We start from the raw sequence: 22163 nt of genomic DNA on the forward strand, positions 1-22163 counted from the left end.
TCCCCTGAACCTACCACCCTCCAGTTTCAGAACATGTCCTCTTGTTCTAATACTTCTCTTTCTTTGAAGGATGTCTCCTTCCTTTACCTTGTTAAAACCCTTTATATATTTGAATGTTTCTATCATGTCCTCCCTTTCCCTTCTGTGCTCCAAACTATACATATTAAGATCATTTCATACATTTCTTCAGAGGTTCCCCATTGTGAGAAACCACAATATAGGTAAGGTGCATATGGATATGGAATGGAATGTTCCCAGAGTGACGAGAAACGGGTGGCATGTCATGTTGACACGCCCCCAATTTTTGGTGACCACGTCCCTTGAGACAAGTGGCCATGCCCATTGTTTGCAGCACACAGTTGTTTAGGGTGGGGGGGCGCCATTCTTCATCATGCCCTGGGCTCCAAAGACCCTAGTTCCACCTCTGGATATTAGTAACATTAGCAGAGGAGAAAGAGCTGCTAGATGTACTGTTACTTTAAACTTACTAAACAGCGCCTCAATTCACACAAACAGGCCATGCTACACCCCAGCACTAATGCCTGCCATAGCCCAATGAAGGGAACAGTGACATTACTCTCATCTGCTGATATATGTGCATGGTTATACAGCATTGTCTACTGTTCAGAGCCCAAATACTGCATAGGTGGTTTGGCTGCAGAAGTCTCACTAAAAAGGAGTATAATTGAGAAGCTCTGGGAACATTTTATAGTGACAACAAATAGAAGTCAGCGCTCACTCAGGGGGAGAGAGTAGATAGGAGGACATATTCTCGCTGGCTGGCTCAAGGGTCTATTTACTAAGACTTGGATGGAGATAAAGTACCAGCCAACCAGCTCCGCTCATTTTTCAAACACAGCCTGAGATATGGCAGTTAGGAACTCATTGGCTGGTACTTTATCTCTGTCCACTATATCCCCATCCAAGGCTTAGTAAATAGACCCCTCAGTGTCCAAACCCCGCAGACTTTGCAGTCAGTGCCCGCATTGCATTTCTTAAACTTGTAGGCGAAATTGTAACTAATTCTTCATAACAAACAGTTTGTTACAGTTGCAAATAATCAAACAGGGATTCTTCATCGAAACACCTGATGCACAACTGCAATTAAAAACTCTTTCCAACAATATTGAAAAATGTAAACTGGTTTTAGCCCTGGCTGCAATCTTCAGTTCATCAATAATTTATTTCCTGCATACATTACTGAGGAAAGGAAGGGAACTTAGGGCCCGATTCATACCCGGACGCTAAGCCGCGGACGCAAGCTATGGGTATTTGTTGCCCGACTGCGCATGCGTATGCATCGCAGTGTGCGTGCGTGAACCAGTCATTGCGATCAGGAATCGTGCGCTCATAGCACAAAGACTGAGCACTACTTTGAGTGACAGATAGCGCCGTTAGTGGGTGGTAACAGGGGAAGGTGCTTGTGAATAGGGGAGTGGTGCTGGGAATGCAGGCGTGTCTGGGCGTCAAAACGGAGTTTAATGGGTGTGTATAATTAGTATGGAAGCGTCATTGTACACGTCACTTGGTTTTATTTCAGCCTGCAGTGATCGCAGTGCTTGCGGCGGGGTAGGGTCTACCTCAAGCGCTACGTGCAGCTCCGATGGCTCTCGATGGTTCTGATTAATCATACACTTTCCTCTAAGATAGAAAAGTGGGCGTCTTTACAGCGCGTGCATTCACTCTGCCGTCGCTCTCTAAGACAGTGCGATCGTGGAATTTGCATACCCGGCCCCTTTTGGCAGCGAGAGAGCGCAGCTTAGCGTTCGGGTCTGAATCGACTCCTTAGTACACCACTGAACTTATGGTCTACTCTAGAACAAGTCATTTTATACCATAGTATAAAACTGTTCAGAAGAGTTTAAAGTCTATGACAGTCATTAGTTAGACGCCCAGCACTAACAATTGACCCCCCCCCTCAATGAACTTGTAAAGTTGCAGTGTGTTAAGCAATCGTATTTAAAGGAGTTTGCCAACGCTAGTATTATAATGTAGCAAAACTAGTATATTGTTTTAATTTTAACTAAATTGTGTAAAGTTTAAGGTTTAATTGGGGACCACATGCCTCTCTGCAGTGGGTGTAGAAAGTCCAGAAGCCAACAGGTACGATCCTTCCAGCAACACACTAATACTTAATGGTCACCACAGATAGGGTGTTCAATTGCATCACCATACTTTAGCGTATGCGCTTAAGGGAGAGCATTACCGAATGAAGAGGACCGCAGGAAGAGACAGCATCGCTGGAGCCCTGCATACTGGATCGCATCCCATACATGCATTGTTACTTAAACAAGCTATATATCGCATCAAAATGATGCTATATACAGTGAAAAGTAACAATTCAGTAATTTAAATCTTCATAAATAGACCCCCAAGTCTTTTACACCAAGGCTGAGGACAGGGGTGTTACAGGGTGATGCAATGTGCTACACAATAGGTTCATCAGTTGGTTACAAAATGATAAAGGACAACTATATACAACTCCAATAACTCCTCCGCAAAAACTCCACAAGAGATGTACATGTCCTTCTGTCCTCTTGCCCCAGTCATATGCTTCAAAAGTGATAATGAATATGGCGGCAATATGAACACATCAATTCACTCTCCTGATCTTAAATCACATATTTTCTCTCAGCAGTCTTTTATGGTAAGGGTTTCTGCAGCACACAGGTATCTCTCTCCTACTTGGCTGGAACGACTCTCCCAAGGAACCTTCACAAGACATAAATTTAAATGCTTGAAAATGATGAGCCACCTTGATGTTGTAGGTGTACTCATTTGGGTATCAAATGGAATGTTTTCTTAATAACATTGCTTTGAGGGACATGTTATTTAGGGGTATATCTAAGTAATAATTTACTAAGGTTTGTCCCAACTCCAACATCCATGCGCAACGGGAGCCGGGACAAACGGCACCCATCCATTGAGGGTAACAGGACAACGCTGCAGAAGAGGAGGACCCAGACGGTCACCAGTAACATGATAAGTATGGGAACAAAGGTTGGGATGGAGCTGGGAGGGGTAGAGGGGTGACAAGGGACAAGCAGAAGTCATAGCAGAAGAGGAGCATCAGAAAGACGGCACAGGGCCAGATAAAGTGGAGGGGGAGGCGGAGAGGGGTGGAGGCAGACTTAGATGACCCAGTCCTTTTTCTAGTTTATTAATAACTCCCCATGAAAATAAAGGTTCAATATTGCCAAAATCTTTATTTGCCTAAATGTACAAATTCTAAGTACTCGAGATGGGCTCTTATTGGAGCCTCCACATTCCAGAGCTTGGAATATGTGTCAGTTAAACAGCCCCCTTAGAAACCTGTGGGGGCAGCTTTAGTGGACAAACATAGCAGAAGATATTGCAGTCTTCACTTGTTACATTCTGGGGATGCTTAATTTTTGGAAGTTGGCTGTTTTCTGCGAACATCTAGCACAATAGCATTGATAAATGTGCCCTGTATTTCACCTCATTGCTTTTTCTGTAAGAGCCCTATTACCCCAGCAACTCCACAGCTGAAATATGCACAGCTGAAATATACATGGGGGAGAAGTGCATGTACCCTGCACTTTGTGAGGTCTTACTTTTACTGGTGTCGATGTGGCTGTCAGAAACTACGTTCCACAATACATTGCGGGAGCTCAGAGAAAAAAACAGGCAAATCAATGAGGAAAGGAAGACATGAGAGTCAGCTGGAGCGAGGACAGGAGAGTCAGCTGGAGAGAGGACAGGAGAGTCAGCTGGATAGAGGACAGGGTAGTCAGCTGGAGTGAGGACAGGAGAGTCAGCTGGAGAGAGGACAGGAGAGTCAGCTGGAGAGAGGACAGGAGAGTCAGCTGGAGAGAGGAAAGGAGAGTCAGCTGGAGAGAGGACAGGAGAGTCAGCTGGAGAGAGGACAGGAGAGTCATCTGGAGAGAGGACAGGAGAGTCAGCTGGAGCGAGGACAGGAGAGTCAGCTAGAGCGAGGACAGGAGAGTCAGCTAGAGCGAGGACAGGAGAGTCAGCTAGAGCGAGGACAGGAGTCAGCTGGAGGGAGGACAGACGAGTCCATTGGAAGGAAGACATGGGAGTCAGCCGGAGAGAGAACAGAAGAATAAGTTGAAGGGAGGACAGGAGAGTTAGTTGGAGGGATGACAGGAGAGTTAGTTGGAGTGAGGACAGGAGAGTCAGCTGGAGAGAGGACAGGAGATTCAGTTAGAGGAAGGTCAAGAGAGTTAGTTGGAGTGAGGACAGAAGTTAGCTGGAGGGAGGACAGAAGAGTCCATATGAGAGTCAGCAGGAGAGAGGACAGAAGAATAAGTTGGAGTGAGGACAGGAGAGTTAGTTGGAGGGAGGGCAGGAGAGTTAGCTGGAGAGAGGACAGGGAGTCAGCTGGAGAGAGTACAGGAGAGTCAGTTGGAGGGAAGACAGGAGAGTCAGTAGGAGGGAGGATTCCTAATCCTAATAAGAGTGCCCTGCACATTTCAGATAGGATTTATATCCAATTTTAAGCATACAGGGCTCTATTTACTACAATTCACATTAAATGCAGATTGTAGTGTGATATTACTGACTGAATTCGCATTGCAAATTCAGGCATTTATTAAAAATCCCCTGCAGGAACAGAGCTTGCAATAAAGCTCTGTCCCTGCGAATCCCCTCCGCAGCCTTGTTACTGTATTTTTCGGAAAAATACAGTGACAAGGTACCGTTCATGCACTGACCGGCCACCGCTACCCCCGGCGATCATGCACCCCCCGCGACCGCCCCGACCTCTGCAACCCCCCTTAATTTCACTTACCTCCAGTGATCGGTGCTCCGGCGATGCCCTCCAAGGCTCTGGTCTGCTGGGCTCCCGTCCTGTGACCCATTCAGCTGATCGGGTCACAGTGTAGGATGGAAGACCAGCTGACTGGAGCCATGGAGGACATTACCGGAGCACCAATCACCGGCCCTGGTCTCAGGTAAGCTTTTGTTTTGTTTTAGCAGTGATCAGCTTGTGGTCTCTTTAGACCACACAGCTGATCACTGGAACTCCGGGCTCTGCTCTGCCTGTTAGAGCAGAGCAGGAGTCCGGTAACCGGGGGAGACCCCGGATAACGCCATGTTTTTAGTAAGTCTCAGGTAGATCACAATTTCCATTACAATTATGGGAAATGTGATCTGCTTACTAAAAATATGTAATAAGTAGGGCTTGGAGTAGAATTTTACCATTTCTACTCCAATTGCCTTTAGTAAATTTAGGTGAAACTAAAAGAATGGGAAAAGGGTTTATTTTAGTAAAAAAAATTAATAAATAGAGCCCACAGTGAGATAAGGCTATTGTTAATTGATTATTGAAAGTCTGAGTGAATAATAGTATATTTGAGGAATATTGCGAAATTATATGTGTTGGAGAAGAGCCGGTTTATCCATATTTGTGGTATAAATAGTATATTATAGCTAGTAAGGTAATATTTTAGTAGAAAGCATTACTTATGCAAATGTGAGATTGCCTTATTTAAAACAGTATTCTGTGTTATTTGCTAATTTCTTGATAATTAATGAATTATAGTAACCCATACTAGTATTTATTTTAGGTCTTTAGAAATAAATGTAAAAATATTTTTGAATGCATTTTGTCTCTAATTGTCTGTGGTTGGTTGGGGAATACTTGCCTCTCTACTCAGGTGTGGTCCAAGTTGAGAGTTGTTGTCAAAGAAAGAACATTGATAACGTAAGAACACTGATACACTAGAGAGGTAACTCCATTTTACACCTCACCACCTCATCTGTATCCTTACCTCTATGGGGTATTACAGGTGTTTTGAACCTTCTAAATATGACATGTACGGAAATTGCCCATAGCTATCATTTATCTAGTACATTCTAGAAAGTGACAGCTAGAAGCTGATTAGTTACTATGGGCAAGTCCACTTTAGAAGGATTGATAATTCTTCCCCTATTATAGCAGATATCTGGTCTAAGGGGTATATCTACTAAAGTGCAGGTTTTTAGAAGTGGAGATGTTGCCCATATCAACCAATCAGATTCTAGCTATTATCTTCTAGAAAGCACTAGATAAATGATAAGTAGAATTTGATTGCTTGCTATGACTGGGCAACAACTCCACTTCTAAAAAGAGCTATTAGTAGTAATGATTCTTATTCATCATCATGCTGGATATGACATTTGAATCAGTTAATTATAAATGCAAAGGAGTGACACAGAATTTCCACTATTCCACAAACTTGTCTGAATGAGTCATAACCCAATCTCCTGTATAGTCACATTTCATGATTAGTGCACTTATATACTATGTAAAATCATTGTACAAGTCAGTGTAGCTGTTATAATTACTGCCAAAGACCATTTCCAATGCTGTAAGCCTCATGTATCAAATTACAACAGACTGTAATGACATTATTGTAATAAATCTGGTGCAGGTTCATATCTGCCATTTTCCATTGGATAAATTAACCATGTAGCTTATTCTCCTTTCTACCTCATGTACTTTCACATCCAATGCACCCTGCAGTCAGTCACGTTAATTTGCTCCTATGTTTTTCTTCCACACTCATTTGTCAAACTCACCAAGGGAAGATCACATTTAACACCTGCATCACCAGACATATCTGTGCGCATCTCTAAGTGATTGTACAATATCATTCCTTATTCTCCGACTTCTATCACCCTCTTTTTTACCATGCACCCTCCCTTCTATTACCCACTTTCACCCACACCACCTTCTATTACCCACCTTCACCCACACCACCTTCTATTACACACTTTCACCCACACCACCTTCTATTACCCACTTTCACCCACACTGCCTTCTATTACCCACTTTCACCTACACCACCTTCTATTACCCACCTTTACCCACACCACCTTCTATTACCCACTTTCACCTACACCACCTTCTATTACCCACTTTCACCTACACCACCTTCTATTACCCACTTTCACCTACACCACCTTCTATTATCCACTTTCACCCACACCACCTTCTATTACCCACTTTCACCTACACCACCTTCTATTACCCACCTTTACCCACACCACCTTCTATTACCCACACCACCTTCTATTACCCACCTTCACCCACACCACCTTCTATTACCCACTTTCACCCACACCACCTTCTATTACCCAAACCACCTTCTATTACCCACTTTCACCCACACCACCTTCTATTACCCACTTTCACCTACACCACGTTCTATTACCCACCTTCACCTACACCACCTTCTATTACCCACTTTCACCTACACCACCTTCTATTACCCACTTTCACCCCCACCACCTTCTATTACCCACTTTCACCTACACCACCTTCTATTACCCACTTTCACCTATACCACCTTCTATTACCCACTTTCACCCACACCACCTTCTATTACCCACACCACCTGGTATTACCCACCTTTACCCACAACACCTTCTATTACCCACTTTCACCTACACCACCTTCTATTACCCACTTTCACCCACACCACCTTCTATTACCCACCTTTACCCACACCACCTTCTATTACCCACTTTCACCTACACCACCTTCTATTACCCACTTTCACCCCCACCACCTTCTATTACCCACTTTCACCTACACCACCTTCTATTACCCACTTTCACCTATACCACCTTCTATTACCCACTTTCACCCACACCACCTTCTATTACCCACACCACCTGGTATTACCCACCTTTACCCACAACACCTTCTATTACCCACTTTCACCTACACCACCTTCTATTACCCACTTTCACCCCACCACCTTCTATTACCCTCTTTCACCTACATCACCTTCTATTACCCACTTTCACCTACACCACCTTCTATTATCCACTTTCACCCACACCACCTTCTATTACCCACTTTCACCCACACTGCCTTCTATTACCCACCTTCACCCACACCACCTTCTATTACCCACTTTCACCCACACTGCCTTCTATTATCCACTTTCACCCACACCACCTTCTATTACCCACTTTCACCCACACTGCCTTCTATTACCCACCTTCACCCACACCACCTTCTATTACCCACTTTCACCCACACTGCCTTCTATTATCCACTTTCACCCACACCACCTTCTATTACCCACTTTCACCCACACTGCCTTCTATTACCCACCTTCACCCACACCACCTTCTATTACCCACTTTCACCTACACCACCTTCTATTACCCACTTTCACCCACACCACCTTCTATTACCCACTTTCACCCACACCACCTTCTATTACCCACTTTCACCTACACCACCTTCTATTACCCACCTTCACCTACACCACCTTCTATTACCCACTTTCACCTACACCACCTTCTATTACCCACTTTCACCCCCACCACCTTCTATTACCCACTTTCACCTACACCACCTTCTATTACCCACTTTCACTTATACCACCTTCTATTACCCACTTTCACCCACACCACCTTCTATTACCCACACCACCTGGTATTACCCACCTTTACCCACAACACCTTCTATTACCCACTTTCACCTACACCACCTTCTATTACCCACTTTCACCCACACCACCTTCTATTACCCACCTTTACCCACACCACCTTCTATTACCCACTTTCACCTACACCACCTTCTATTACCCACTTTCACCTACACCACCTTCTATGACCCACTTTCACCCCCACCACCTTCTATTACCCACTTTCACCTACACCACCTTCTATGACCCACTTTCACCCCCACCACCTTCTATTACCCACTTTCACCCCACCACCTTCTATTACCCTCTTTCACCTACATCACCTTCTATTACCCACTTTCACCTATACCACCTTCTATTACCCACTTTCACCCACACCACCTTCTATTACCCACACCACCTGGTATTACCCACCTTTACCCACAACACCTTCTATTACCCACTTTCACCTACACCACCTTCTATTACCCACTTTCACCCCACCACCTTCTATTACCCTCTTTCACCTACATCACCTTCTATTACCCACTTTCACCTACACCACCTTCTATTATCCACTTTCACCCACACCACCTTCTATTACCCACTTTCACCCACACTGCCTTCTATTACCCACCTTCACCCACACCACCTTCTATTACCCACTTTCACCCACACTGCCTTCTATTATCCACTTTCACCCACACCACCTTCTATTACCCACTTTCACCCACACTGCCTTCTATTACCCACCTTCACCCACACCACCTTCTATTACCCACTTTCACCCACACTGCCTTCTATTATCCACTTTCACCCACACCACCTTCTATTACCCACTTTCACCCACACTGCCTTCTATTACCCACCTTCACCCACACCACCTTCTATTACCCACTTTCACCTACACCACCTTCTATTACCCACTTTCACCCACACCACCTTCTATTACCCACTTTCACCCACACCACCTTCTATTACCCACTTTCACCTACACCACCTTCTATTACCCACCTTCACCTACACCACCTTCTATTACCCACTTTCACCTACACCACCTTCTATTACCCACTTTCACCCCCACCACCTTCTATTACCCACTTTCACCTACACCACCTTCTATTACCCACTTTCACTTATACCACCTTCTATTACCCACTTTCACCCACACCACCTTCTATTACCCACACCACCTGGTATTACCCACCTTTACCCACAACACCTTCTATTACCCACTTTCACCTACACCACCTTCTATTACCCACTTTCACCCACACCACCTTCTATTACCCACCTTTACCCACACCACCTTCTATTACCCACTTTCACCTACACCACCTTCTATTACCCACTTTCACCTACACCACCTTCTATGACCCACTTTCACCCCCACCACCTTCTATTACCCACTTTCACCTACACCACCTTCTATGACCCACTTTCACCCCCACCACCTTCTATTACCCACTTTCACCCCACCACCTTCTATTACCCTCTTTCACCTACATCACCTTCTATTACCCACTTTCACCCACACCACCTTCTATTACCCACCTTTACCCACACCACCTTCTATTACCCACCTTCACCCACACCACCTTCTATTACCCACTTTCACCCACACTGCCTTCTATTACCCACTTTCACCTACACCACCTTCTATTACCCACCTTTACCCACACCACCTTCTATTACCCACTTTCACCTACACCACCTTCTATTACCCACTTTCACCCACACCACCTTCTATTACCCACTTTCACCCCACCACCTTCTATTACCCTCTTTCACCTACATCACCTTCTATTACCCACTTTCACCCCCACCACCTTCTATTACCCACTTTCACCTACACCACCTTCTATTACCCACTTTCACCCCCACCACCTTCTATTACCCACCTTTACCCACACCACCTTCTATTACCCTCTTTCACCTACATCACCTTCTATTACCCACTTTCACCCACACCACCTTCTATTACCCACCTTTACCCACACCACCTTCTATTACCCACCTTCACCCACACCACCTTCTATTACCCACTTTCACCCACACTGCCTTCTATTACCCACTTTCACCTACACCACCTTCTATTACCCACCTTTACCCACACCACCTTCTATTACCCACTTTCACCTACACCACCTTCTATTACCCACTTTCACCCACACTACCTTCTATTACCCACTTTCACCTACACCACCTTCTATTACCCACTTTCACCCACACCACCTTCTATTACCCACTTTCACCCCACCACCTTCTATTACCCTTTTTCACCTACATCACCTTCTATTACCCACTTTCACCCACACCACCTTCTATTACCCACCTTTACCCACACCACCTTCTATTACCCACCTTCACCCACACCACCTTCTATTACCCACTTTCACCCACACTGCCTTCTATTACCCACTTTCACCTACACCACCTTCTATTACCCACCTTTACCCACACCACCTTCTATTACCCACTTTCACCTACACCACCTTCTATTACCCACTTTCACCCACACCACCTTCTATTACCCACTTTCACCCCACCACCTTCTATTACCCTCTTTCACCTACATCACCTTCTATTACCCACTTTCACCCCCACCACCTTCTATTACCCACTTTCACCTACACAACCTTCTATTACCCACTTTCACCCACACCACCTTCTATTACCCACTTTCACCTACATGACCTTCTATTACCCACTTTTACCATGCACCCTATTCTAACACCACCCTTTTATCCCACAACCCCTTCTATTGCCCACTCTTACCATGCACCTCATACTGTCACCACCCTTTCTGTCACCTCCCATTAAGCACAACCCATTCAATAACTCCTTCTTTTACCATGCTCCCTCTTCTGCTGTATAACCCCCCCATTTAGCACTCTCCCCCTTTTATTATCACTTCCATTCAGCATGTTCCCTCTTCTATAATTCTCCCTTCCAGCACACCCCCTCCTATTATATTAACCACCACATCACATATATGTGAATCACAGCAGAGCATTATCCTCTGAGCATGATCGAGTGGTCTGGTGATCACACAGCACAGAGTGGAACCAATTATATGGTGTTTCGCAAGGTATTGTGGGACACCCATAGGGCATGTGATGTTGGCGGCCACATTACAGCCCTTCTCATTGAGTGCTGTTATGTAGCTTTGTGAAAAGTTAGAGGAAATCAGTTCTACAAATGTGTAGAACTGATTTTATCCTCTGCCATTTCCTCAAGGGGTTCCATATACAATATGCAGCAACACAAGTATTTCAGTAATGACAGAGAGTTACTTAGGTAATCAGTCCAGCTCACATGTAGAATGGATATTGTAGTAATGGCAGTGACCTACTTAAGAGCTTAAGTAATGCTAAGTAATATAGTAGATGCTACTTGTAAATAGCTCATTTGACTCAATCATGGCTTTAGTATTTTACTTTACTAAGTAAGTTTCCTCTAAGGGCCCGTACGTAACTGTGTAGAGCATCTAGGGCAATGTGTTCAACCTAACGGAAAACCATCTCACCTTTAGTTTCTCATCGGTAAAGGTGATGCACTGGGTGTAGTTGGACCACGTTCGATTGCTCTCAGGGTGTCTAAACCAGTTTCCCGTCTCGTCACAATATTTTGATGCCTTTTCTGTAAAATAATCATTAAATGCAGTTAGTGTTCAAGGACATATATTTCAGTGTCTACTATATACAGTCCCAGCATATCAAATAATATGGTATAAATCTATGCAAAATATTATATGTTGGTGCTATATATAAACAGTAATAAAAAGTAACATTAAATATTTCCTTACATTTAAAGTATATAAAAAATAGATGATATATTCAAGAGTAGAGTAAAAATACATATCAGAAATACACATCACAGCTACAGTTTAATGTCACTTAATTTCTGACCCCAAAAATTTGTAAGACAGCAGTGCAAATGCTCTTTCCTTATGTCACACAATTGCAACCATCTACAAGTGCTCCTAGTCTTCCTGGAATATTTAGTATAATCAGACGGCACTCTTTAGGCCAATTTGTACAGTAGATTTATAATGATCCAGCACGTCATCATGGGTTTACCAAGTTTCTGTGTCTTGGGACACTTCGGATAAATCAGAGCCGGCCCAAGGCATAGACAGTATAGACAAATGCCTAGGGGCATCTGGAAAAGCCTAGGGGCCAGGGCCGCCATCAGGGGAGGACTGCTGGGACTGGAGTCCCGGGCCTGGACACTGGCAGAACAGAGGGGACACGTCCGCTCCGACCCTGTACCGCCCGCTCCGCCACTGCACAGCCTGCACCATCCCCTTGAGTGAAAGAGGAGGGAGCTGCTACCAACTGCCGGCCCGCACTACTCAAATGAGTAATAGGAGGTAGGCCTGCTCCAACTTTCATTTCACGCTGAGGCCTGCCCCCTTTTTCAATAGTTTTTTTTTTCCTTCGGAGTCGGCACCCGTGACGTCCTGATGTCATGCCACGCCACTAGAATGGAGAGGTCTGAGGAGCCATGGCCCGTGAGGAGCAGCACCAGCCAGACCAGGTGGAAGCCAGAAAGATAGAGCCTTTTTCAAGGAGATAAGATAAGTCATGACTCATGAGACTTAGCAGTATCGGGGAGGGGGAGGGAGGAGAGGCCCTGCCTATTTTGTCAGTCCTGGGCCCCACAATTTCTGATGGCAGCCCTGCTAGGGGCATCTGGACAATCCTAGGGGAAAGTGTGCAGGCTGGACATCTAAGCTCAGCTGCGCCAGCTCCAGATTTTAGAAGCCCCAGCTGACAGTGGCTGTCCTCCGATGGGTTGTACAGGCTTTCTGGCATCGCTGAGCAATTGCCTGTCCCATTATATGACAGGCACCAGAGCAACAGCAGCAGAAAGCCTGTACAGCCCAGCACCGATCATACAGCTCCTGCAGCTTCCATCAGTGAGACGCTGGCATGACCTAAGTTAACTTCAGCATCATTCACAGCAGAGACCGTCCCGTGGAGGAAAGAAGCAGAGGGAAGACAGCAAAGGTAAGTACATTATGAGCGCTTGTTGAAGAGATAGGCTGTGAACTGGATGGCTGGAAACACACAAGGGGGAGAGATTTGATGGCTGGAAACACACAAAGGGGAGAGATTTGATGAAAGGAGACACAAGGTGGAGAGATTTGATGACTGGAGACACACATGGGGGAGAGATTTGATGGCTGTAGACATACAAGGGGGAGAGATTTGATGAAAGGAGACACAAGGGAAGAGATTTGATGACTGGAGACACACATGGGGGAGAAATTTGATGACTGGAGACACAAGGGGGAGAGATTTGATGACTGGAGACACACATGGGGAGAAATTTGATGACTGGAGACACATGGGGGAGTAATTTGATGACTGGAGACACATGGGGGAGAGATTTGATGACTGGAGACACACAAGGGGGAGAGATTTGATGGCTGGAGACACACATGGGGAAAGATTTGATGGCTGGAGACACACATGGGGGAGAGATTTGATGGCTGGAGACACACATGGGGAGAGATTTGATGGCTGGAGACACACAAGGAGGAGAGATTTGATGACTGGAGACACACAAGGGGGAGATATTTGATGGCTGGCGACACACAAGGGGAAGAGATTTGATGGCTGGAGACACACAAGGGGAAGAGATTTGATGGCTGGAGACACACAAGGGGAAGAGATTTGATGGCTGGAGACACACAAGGGGGAGATATTTGATGGCTGGAGACACACAAGGGGGAGATATTTGATGGCTGGAGACACACAAGGGGGAGATATTTGATGGCTGAAGACACTCAGGGAGAAATTTGATGGCTGGAGACACACTTGGGGGAGAGACACCCTCTGCCACCCTAGTCACCCATGCCCATTCGGTGAGACCACTCCCCCTTCTCGGGTCCCACATTGTGTGGGAGAGGAGTCCCACATTGTGTAGGAGAGGGGCCACCAGCCAGAATCTCGCCTAGGTCATCAAATTGGTCAGGACCGGCTCTGAAAGTTATGGTACCTAAAAAACAACATAGAAGTGCGAACATCCAGCAGAGTGACATTGTGCCAGTTTCCATTGGTACCTCGTGGCTTCCTAATGTCATGTTATCAATCTAAAGTACAATATAACAAAGCATTTGTGCAGTAACAACCACCATGGTCATTCTGCCACCAACTCTAATTGCCAGTAGACGCTCAACTGAAAATACAGGTGGAAATTTTTTTTTGGAGATGCAACTTTTTATGGACTAGCATAGAATTCCAAATTCGGTCCTGGAAGAGTACCCTTTATGCCCAGCTTAACAGACCATATAAAAAGAATGATGTATATATCTACAAAATAAAATATTTATTAAAGTTATTATTTATTTAAAAAAAAAATAGGCATTACGGAGAGAACCGACCCGTTTAAGTCATTATTTATTATGTACAGACAATTAGATTACAACAGGCACTGCCACAAATATACAAATGATTAAAACTCCACACAGATTTCAGTTTGCCCATCTTCACAAAGAACTATGGAGAAGTGGGGGAGGGATTTACACTACAAAGCAATGGGGCAATATCACCCTCATAATAGGTTAAAGGTGCGTGCACACTACACCCTGAGCGATATTGTGTAGTGTGGGGGTCATTCAGACCCACTCGCAAGCGGCAGTACGCTCGCAAGTGGGTCGATGTTCCCCACTGCGCATGCGCACGACGGAGGGAGCTCCGTCGTGCGCATGCGCGAGACCCGGACTGCGACAGCCAGGCTGTCGCTCCGGGTCTCGCACCAAAGGGGGCGTGCTGTCGATGGTGACTGACAGCACGCCCCCTTTGGTGGGCGTGCCGGGGGCGTGCCTGACAGACGGAGGCGTTCCCATGGGAACGCCTACCATCTGAAGCCGGCCCCACTGACATCACTAGTGATGTCAGTGGGAGTGATTTTGGCTCTGATAGAGCCAAAATCATTCCAGGGCTTGTGGCTGGGAAACCCTACCGCAGGGTTTCCGTCGCAAGTCCGATGGTCGCGATGGTCAAGACCATCGCGACCATCTTTTTGGACGCTCGTATATGCTGTGGGTGGTCACCCACAGCTATACGAGCGTCCAGGAGGACGCTCCATTTTAATGGAGGAGGGCCTTGATTCAGAGCGAGCGCTCTGGTCAGAGCGTCCGGCTCTGAATCCGGCCCTGTGTCCCTGGCAGGCTGTGCTCAATGTGAACAAACCCTTTTGGCTACAGGTTCACCACTTAGAGATTGAGGCCTGATTCACAGGCGCTCGCTATTTGCTCTGAATCAGGGCGGGGAGGAATTTTTTTTTCCTGTCCGCTCACAAAGCTGTGGGTTCCCACCCACAGCTAGTGTGAGTGGGCAGGAGATGGTCGCAATTATCGCGACCATCGGGCTTGCGAGGAGACCCTGTGGTAGGGTCTCAGGTCTCGCAAGCCCAAGTGGACTTCCTGCTCTAATAGAGCAGAAGGTCCACTACTAACATCATTTGTGATATCAGTAGGGCCGCCCACAAATGGCTGGCGTTCCTTTGGGAACGCCTCCGTTTGTTCAGCCACCCCCCCCTCCCTGCCTACAAAACGGGGCGAGCTGTCAATCAACATTTTTCACTCACTACGGGGCTTGCGCACGCGTGTTGCACACGCCACACATTTGTGCACTGGCCCACCATCAGCTCATTTATGGGGAGATGTATCAAACCTTGGATAGAGATAAAGTGAAGAGATATAAAGTACCAACCAATCAGCTCCTACAGTAACTGTCATGTTTCAATCACAGCCTGTCAAATGGCAATTAGACACTGATTGGTTGGAACTGTGGGGGGGAGATGTACTAAGCTCTGCAAAGTGATACATTGGAGAGTGATAAACTACCAGCCAATCAGCTCCTAACTGTCATGTTACAGGCTGTGTTTGAAAAATGACAGTAAGGAGCTAATTGGTTGGTAGTTTATCACTCCAATTTATTACTTTGCAAAGCTTAGTACATCTGCCTCAAAATTTATCTCCTAAAAAATTAAAATAAGCAGCGCTTAAAGGTCCTTATTGGCGCATACAGAATTAGGGGGAGATTTATCAATGTTTGCCTAGAGATAGAGTGTAGTGATATAAAGTACCAATAAATCAGCTCCTTACTGTCATTTTACTGGCTGTGTTTGAAAAATGAGTTAGGAGCTGATAAGTTGGTACTTTATCTCTCTCCACTTTTTCTCTGTCCAAGCTTTGATACATCTCCCCATAAGATTGGTCTTTGGCACTATAGCTAAACAGTGCAACGCTGCCTGTTATTTTAAACCATCGGTGACACATTGCTGCACCAGCGGCCCCTTCTAATCATCTGGGGCTTAGATGTAAAGAGACTGGAGAAATGAATATAAGGAAAATCCTCCTCTCTAGTTCCCCAATTGGGTCCCTAAACATTCAGATGACAACCGCTATTGCTGGATGGCATTATTCATTAATCATTTGATGATTTACATAAACATTATTTGTGCAATGCACAATTTATTAATCACCGAATGTACACTGTTCAATGCCGAGCTTCTATTAATTGGATTCAGTTTTAAATAAGCTTTTGTAAGTGTGATGTGCATTTGTATGATACACCTGTCTATGATTATTCAATTCGGCAGTGTCTGAATACAGACAGTTGTATAAAACATTGTTACATTTTCCAATTAGGAACTGTTGCAAAAGTATTGTCTATTTTTCATATTCTGTGGGAATTTTTTTGTATTAAATATTTGTTTTTTTTTAAATCTGGAACCATCTGACTTTTTATTAGACATTTAATCGCTGCTTATTTGCTTTGTTTTGTGGTTTAAATGATATTATAAATTATAAATCTCACAGAGGTTTATTTTGAGCAGCTGAGTTGTTCTAGACACTCTATCTATTTTAATTAGCACCAGGTTGGGTATTTTTTCAAATACTGCTTTTAGACCTAAATCCTGGGTCTGACCCGAGTTTTGGAACTGGGTCAGACCCAGGACATACCTTTTCTACTGCGGCGCCAATCCGGAGTATTTCCGCATCGGCGCCGTTCACACTGCACACGGGTGCAGTGGATAACTTCTCCCGGCGCTTGGAAATGACATCATCTCCAGGCGCCAAGAAGCCCGGAAGTCCCCATGCTGTAAACGGGAGCCGGGCCGAATGACCCGGGGAACCCGTTTACACTGCAGGGTTTCACGGATTGATCCCGTGTTAAACCCTGCAAGTTACCTGGGTTGGATTGCAGTGGTCATCGACCCGGGAATCCAACCCTCTCCCATTTTACACCAAGGAGCTACCCGGGCTAACCGTGCAATAACCCAGGTTTTAGCTCCGGTGTAAAAGGGGTATTATATGGAGCTTTCTCTCTCTCCACTTAATTTCTCTCCAAGAGTTGACACATCTTCCCCTTAGGGTTATAGCATATAAACAATCTTCAGCAGTTAATTACGATAAAGCTGCTATCGATCCCTGCTACTGTACTGAATATGTAGAAACTGTCCTTGAGGTCTTGGTTGGTGTTTTTCGGGAAACCCTATTCTCACAAGTCATTAGTTACCCAATTATTTTATCTCAACTTGAGCCACTGATGTCCTGTAGAAAGTTCCCATCATCCTTAGCTCCACCTATTATATTTCTACACTCTTTTCTTTATAATGAATTGTCTTACATATGAACCCACCACGCTGTGATTTATTGTCACAGTCATTATGCAGATAAAGTGGACAGAGATAAAGTACCAACCAGTCAGCTCCTGTCAAGTTACAGGCTGTGTATGAAAAATAAGAGTTAGGAGCTGATTGGTTGGTACTTTATTTCGCTCCACTTTATATCTCTCCAAAGCTTGATACATCTCCCCCACAGTCTGTAAAATGGCAGGAGCTGATTGGTTGTTATGTTATCTCTCTCCAAGGTTTGATACATCTTCCTCAATATGACCTGTGTCCGGGGCTCCCTAAGCCTCTGTGCCCTATAACAAAGGCACCCCCTGCATCCTATATAGCTACGCCCATGCCTAAACGTCCGTGTCTATAAAAGCAGTGCCAATTTTAGCGGCAGTGCCTAAAATATGTGCCATGAGCTTACCGTGCTGACGAAGGAAGTCACGTCAGAATACGGCACCTGAGGTTGGACAGGACACAGAGACAGCTTTGCCATTATAAACGATCGGTTATTGTTGAAAGTGAAAAAATGATTTTCTGATGGATGATATGATCGTTTGACTCTTCTCAGAAGCATGCTATACAATTTGCACCTTATAGACATAAAGAATATGCACACTCATAAATTATGCATTTATGTAGAATTTAGTGAGCTCATTATGCAGCACTCGCCAGTTTTAAATAAATTACAATAAATCATTGTGTTTTATTATATTTCGTCAAAATGCTGTTTTGTCAGCAAAAGTGCACTGACCCACAAGGGACGTGTTCGCTGGTTGTGTAACTGAGTGAGAAATCAACATTATGTTAATATATTGGAAGACAGGCGGTTGCAACAAATTCACATTGTCAGGCTCAAAAATGAGGAGAGTCCATCAAGTTTAACTTGTTACAAGCTCCAGCTGTATTGATCGAAAGAGAATAGCACACAAACTCCCACTGAGTCAGTTGTCATGTCTTTTCCGCTGCAGAAAGGTGACTGAGCCGGAGGTCTCTAGGACCTGCCGGGGCTCAGCAAGAGGTCCGACCTATGCGTGTCTTTCTCCCTGGCGTTCCTCATGGACAGACGCAACCCTGAGACTCTCCACCTCTCCACCTCAAGAATACTACACCAATACCTCTATAGTGAGCGGGCACAGTGCTAACATCCGCTGGTGCTTTTACCAGCCAGATGCCCCGATGCATTACAATGCCCAGCAATACCCATAAGCTCCATAGGTGTTACACCTATTATATCCCTGTGTCTTATGCTACTTGTTGTACAGTACCTGCTTAAATAAGCCTAAACACTAGTTAAGCTGTACGACGTGTGGACTACAACGTCACCAGCTCCAGACAACTGCGCAAACACATCTAGCATCACATAAAATATACCTTGTCCAAGTGTATTTCATCCTTAGGGGCAATCTGCCGGGATAATAAATATATCTAGCATCATTCCACAATCCAGTAGCCTTAAATGAATAGGTTATGGTCCCCATACACCGCCTCTGCTAAAATGGAGAAAACATTTCTTGTTTATACATACAGTACAGTAGAACTCACTTTTAAACCCATCACCAGCTTCCTTGGTAGGGAGTTCTATAGACTAAATACAAGGACTCAGGTGCATCAGTCCCTTTTTATGCCTACCAGAAACTATTAGACTTTGCAGCCTGCAAATTAGCCGACTGTCTTCTGGTATAATAAATCCTTTATTACCTTTGCTTTCTCCAGCTATGATTGATATATATATGTAAAATCAAATGTCAAATGTCCTGGCTGGCTGGTTGGCTGACTCATCAGTGCCCAGCCCACAAACCTGGAGCTGGAGACATGAAAATTGGGGAGTATATTCCTTCCATGACGTAGGCACCCACTAAGCAGGGATTTTTCAAAATTCAACTCCTAAGGGGATGAAAAGGGCTAAAATGTTTCTTCCCCCTGTGCAATGTCCTGCCTGACTGACTTATCAATGCTCATCGCAAACCCAAGGACCTGCAAACATGACATTCAGGAAGTATATGCCTTCCATGACAAAAGAACCCTCTAAACAGGGACTTTTCAAAGATTGACCCCTTAAGGGGGTGAAAAGTGGTAAAATGTAAAATGTTTACTTTAAAAGAGGTGATTGGATGAGAAAGCAACATGTCCCAAGGGCTGTGAGACTGTAAGTTCATTGTCTGGGTCGCGTGATGACTAGGTTTTTTTTCCATTTGGATACATTACTTGCTTTGTATCTGGATTTTTAATTTTCTCAAACATGGCAATTCAGTTTTTGAATGTTAATGGGGATGGAGCCTGCCTGTTCCAGTCTCTCTCCTATCTCATGTATGACACTCAGCTAATGGTTAGGGAAGTGCATGAACTAATTATGAGGCATGTGGTGGACAACTGGGAGGAGTTCTCCATCATGTCCCAACAGCAAGGGGGCAACTACACCAGCTCCGCTGAGTACCTCCTTGACATGTCCCAACCAACAAGCCTTTGTATAGATGTCCAGATACAGCTTTGCCGATCGCGCTACAAACATGCGCACGCATTGCGCCATGTACCACGGCGCCCTAGAGTATAAGCACTTTTTACAGGGCACCCCTGCGCCAAAAGTTTCTTATTGAGAAATTCAGTAAAAAAGTAAATTGTGCTTATACAGTATGTTACCCTTAGGTTCAGTGATGTGGTTATGTTGACAGGGCTATGCTTCTTTTTATCCACATATTTTAAATTGGCAGTCATTAGCTCTGGTTATGCCTATCACAATGACTAAAAAATTATTTTATTTGGTACTGGACCACCAACCCGAGGCACCCCTGCAAGTGTCCTGAGGCACCCCTGCAAGTGTCCTGAGGCAATATGGGAACCACTGTTCTAAGGGAGGAAAATTGAATTATACCTCTTTTCCACCAAAATTCCAGGTCTGACCCGGAGTTGGAACAGGGCTCCTATCCAGATCAGACCCGGAATTTAGCCGGCGCTGACTCGGGATATTCCCGAGTTGGCGCCGCTCACACCGCAGTCGGGTCTGCATAGACCCGGCTTTTCCAGTGCGAAAGTCGACGCTTGGAGATGACGTCATCTCCAAGCACCACTGAAGCCGGACCAATCGGCCGGCTTGCGGCGCACTGCAGGTCATCAAGACCCGGAGTGCGCCGTACACACAGCAGGGTTTCATGGGTTACTCCCGTGTTAAACCCTGCTATTTACCTGGGTTGGATTGCCAGGTCACTCGACCCGGCGATCCAACCCTCACCCCTTTTACACCAAGGAGCTGCCCGGGTTAACCCTGCAATAACCCGGGTTTTAGCTCCGGTGTAAAAGGGGTATTACAGACTGTGATTGTGTTACATATGAAGATGATACTACAGTATGTAATAGAACACCTAAGGAATTACATACTTACCATCATGCAAGAGATACACTGATTCAAGGAGGAATACTGTGTTGCTTGACAGTATCTAAAATCACAGTAGTCAATTGATCCAATCAACTACGCTTATAATATTAGGGAACAATTCTGGTACTTTTAATGGAAAAATATTAATAAAGAATACAACTACCTCTTTGATTATACCCCAAATATAAGATGCTAATAATAATTGTAGATCCACATTATTAAAAGAGATCTGTGGAGGATTATTCGGTTATAATTAATTGTGCACCACTGTTTATTTTTGAGTGCTAAAAATAACAGTAAATTGAGATGGTGAGAAAGTAATTAATAATTACTCGGTTATAGAACTATGTACTATTATTAGATCCAAGGTGCTAATAATAACCTGAGTTACAGCAATAGAGGAAGATAAGCAGTGGATCATCATTCTGTTACATTTCCCAGAGTCGAGAGGTAGTGAATACAATAATTGTACCTATTAATAGGGAACAATTAGAATCCTATATCCATTATACTATTTAGAAGTGTGATTCCCATATTAACTTTGATTCAGGAAGAATTGGGACAAGGATAGGACTCACACTAGGAGATATTCTGTTGTCTGTGCAGATATATAAATCTTTTCTGTTTAACCTGAGGGTTCCTCAGATGCCCTATTAGCCAGTGATGTTCGTGCTGTGGATCCGATGCTGTGTCTTTGGATGCAGCTAGCGGATCTGAGCAGCCAACAGTGGGCGACAGTGGAAGATGCAGCACCGATCCAC

General features: G+C 44.8%; 1 protein-coding gene across 2 annotated transcripts in view; it reads right to left on the reverse strand.

Moving 5' to 3' along the window:
• The window catches only part of CALCR (calcitonin receptor), a 400000-nt gene that overhangs the window by 177473 nt on the left and 200364 nt on the right, over nucleotides 1-22163 (reverse strand). For both annotated transcript variants that reach the window (XM_088442186.1, XM_088442187.1), the window contains exon 5: nucleotides 11917-12029. In XM_088442186.1, coding sequence (XP_088298312.1) covers nucleotides 11917-12029 — 113 coding nt within the window. The remainder of the gene's footprint in view (nucleotides 1-11916; nucleotides 12030-22163) is intronic.

Source organism: Taudactylus pleione, unplaced genomic scaffold (assembly GCF_031769625.1).
Source record: "Taudactylus pleione unplaced genomic scaffold, aTauple2 ptg000306l, whole genome shotgun sequence".
In the NCBI taxonomy this organism is placed as follows: Eukaryota; Metazoa; Chordata; class Amphibia; order Anura; family Myobatrachidae; genus Taudactylus; species Taudactylus pleione.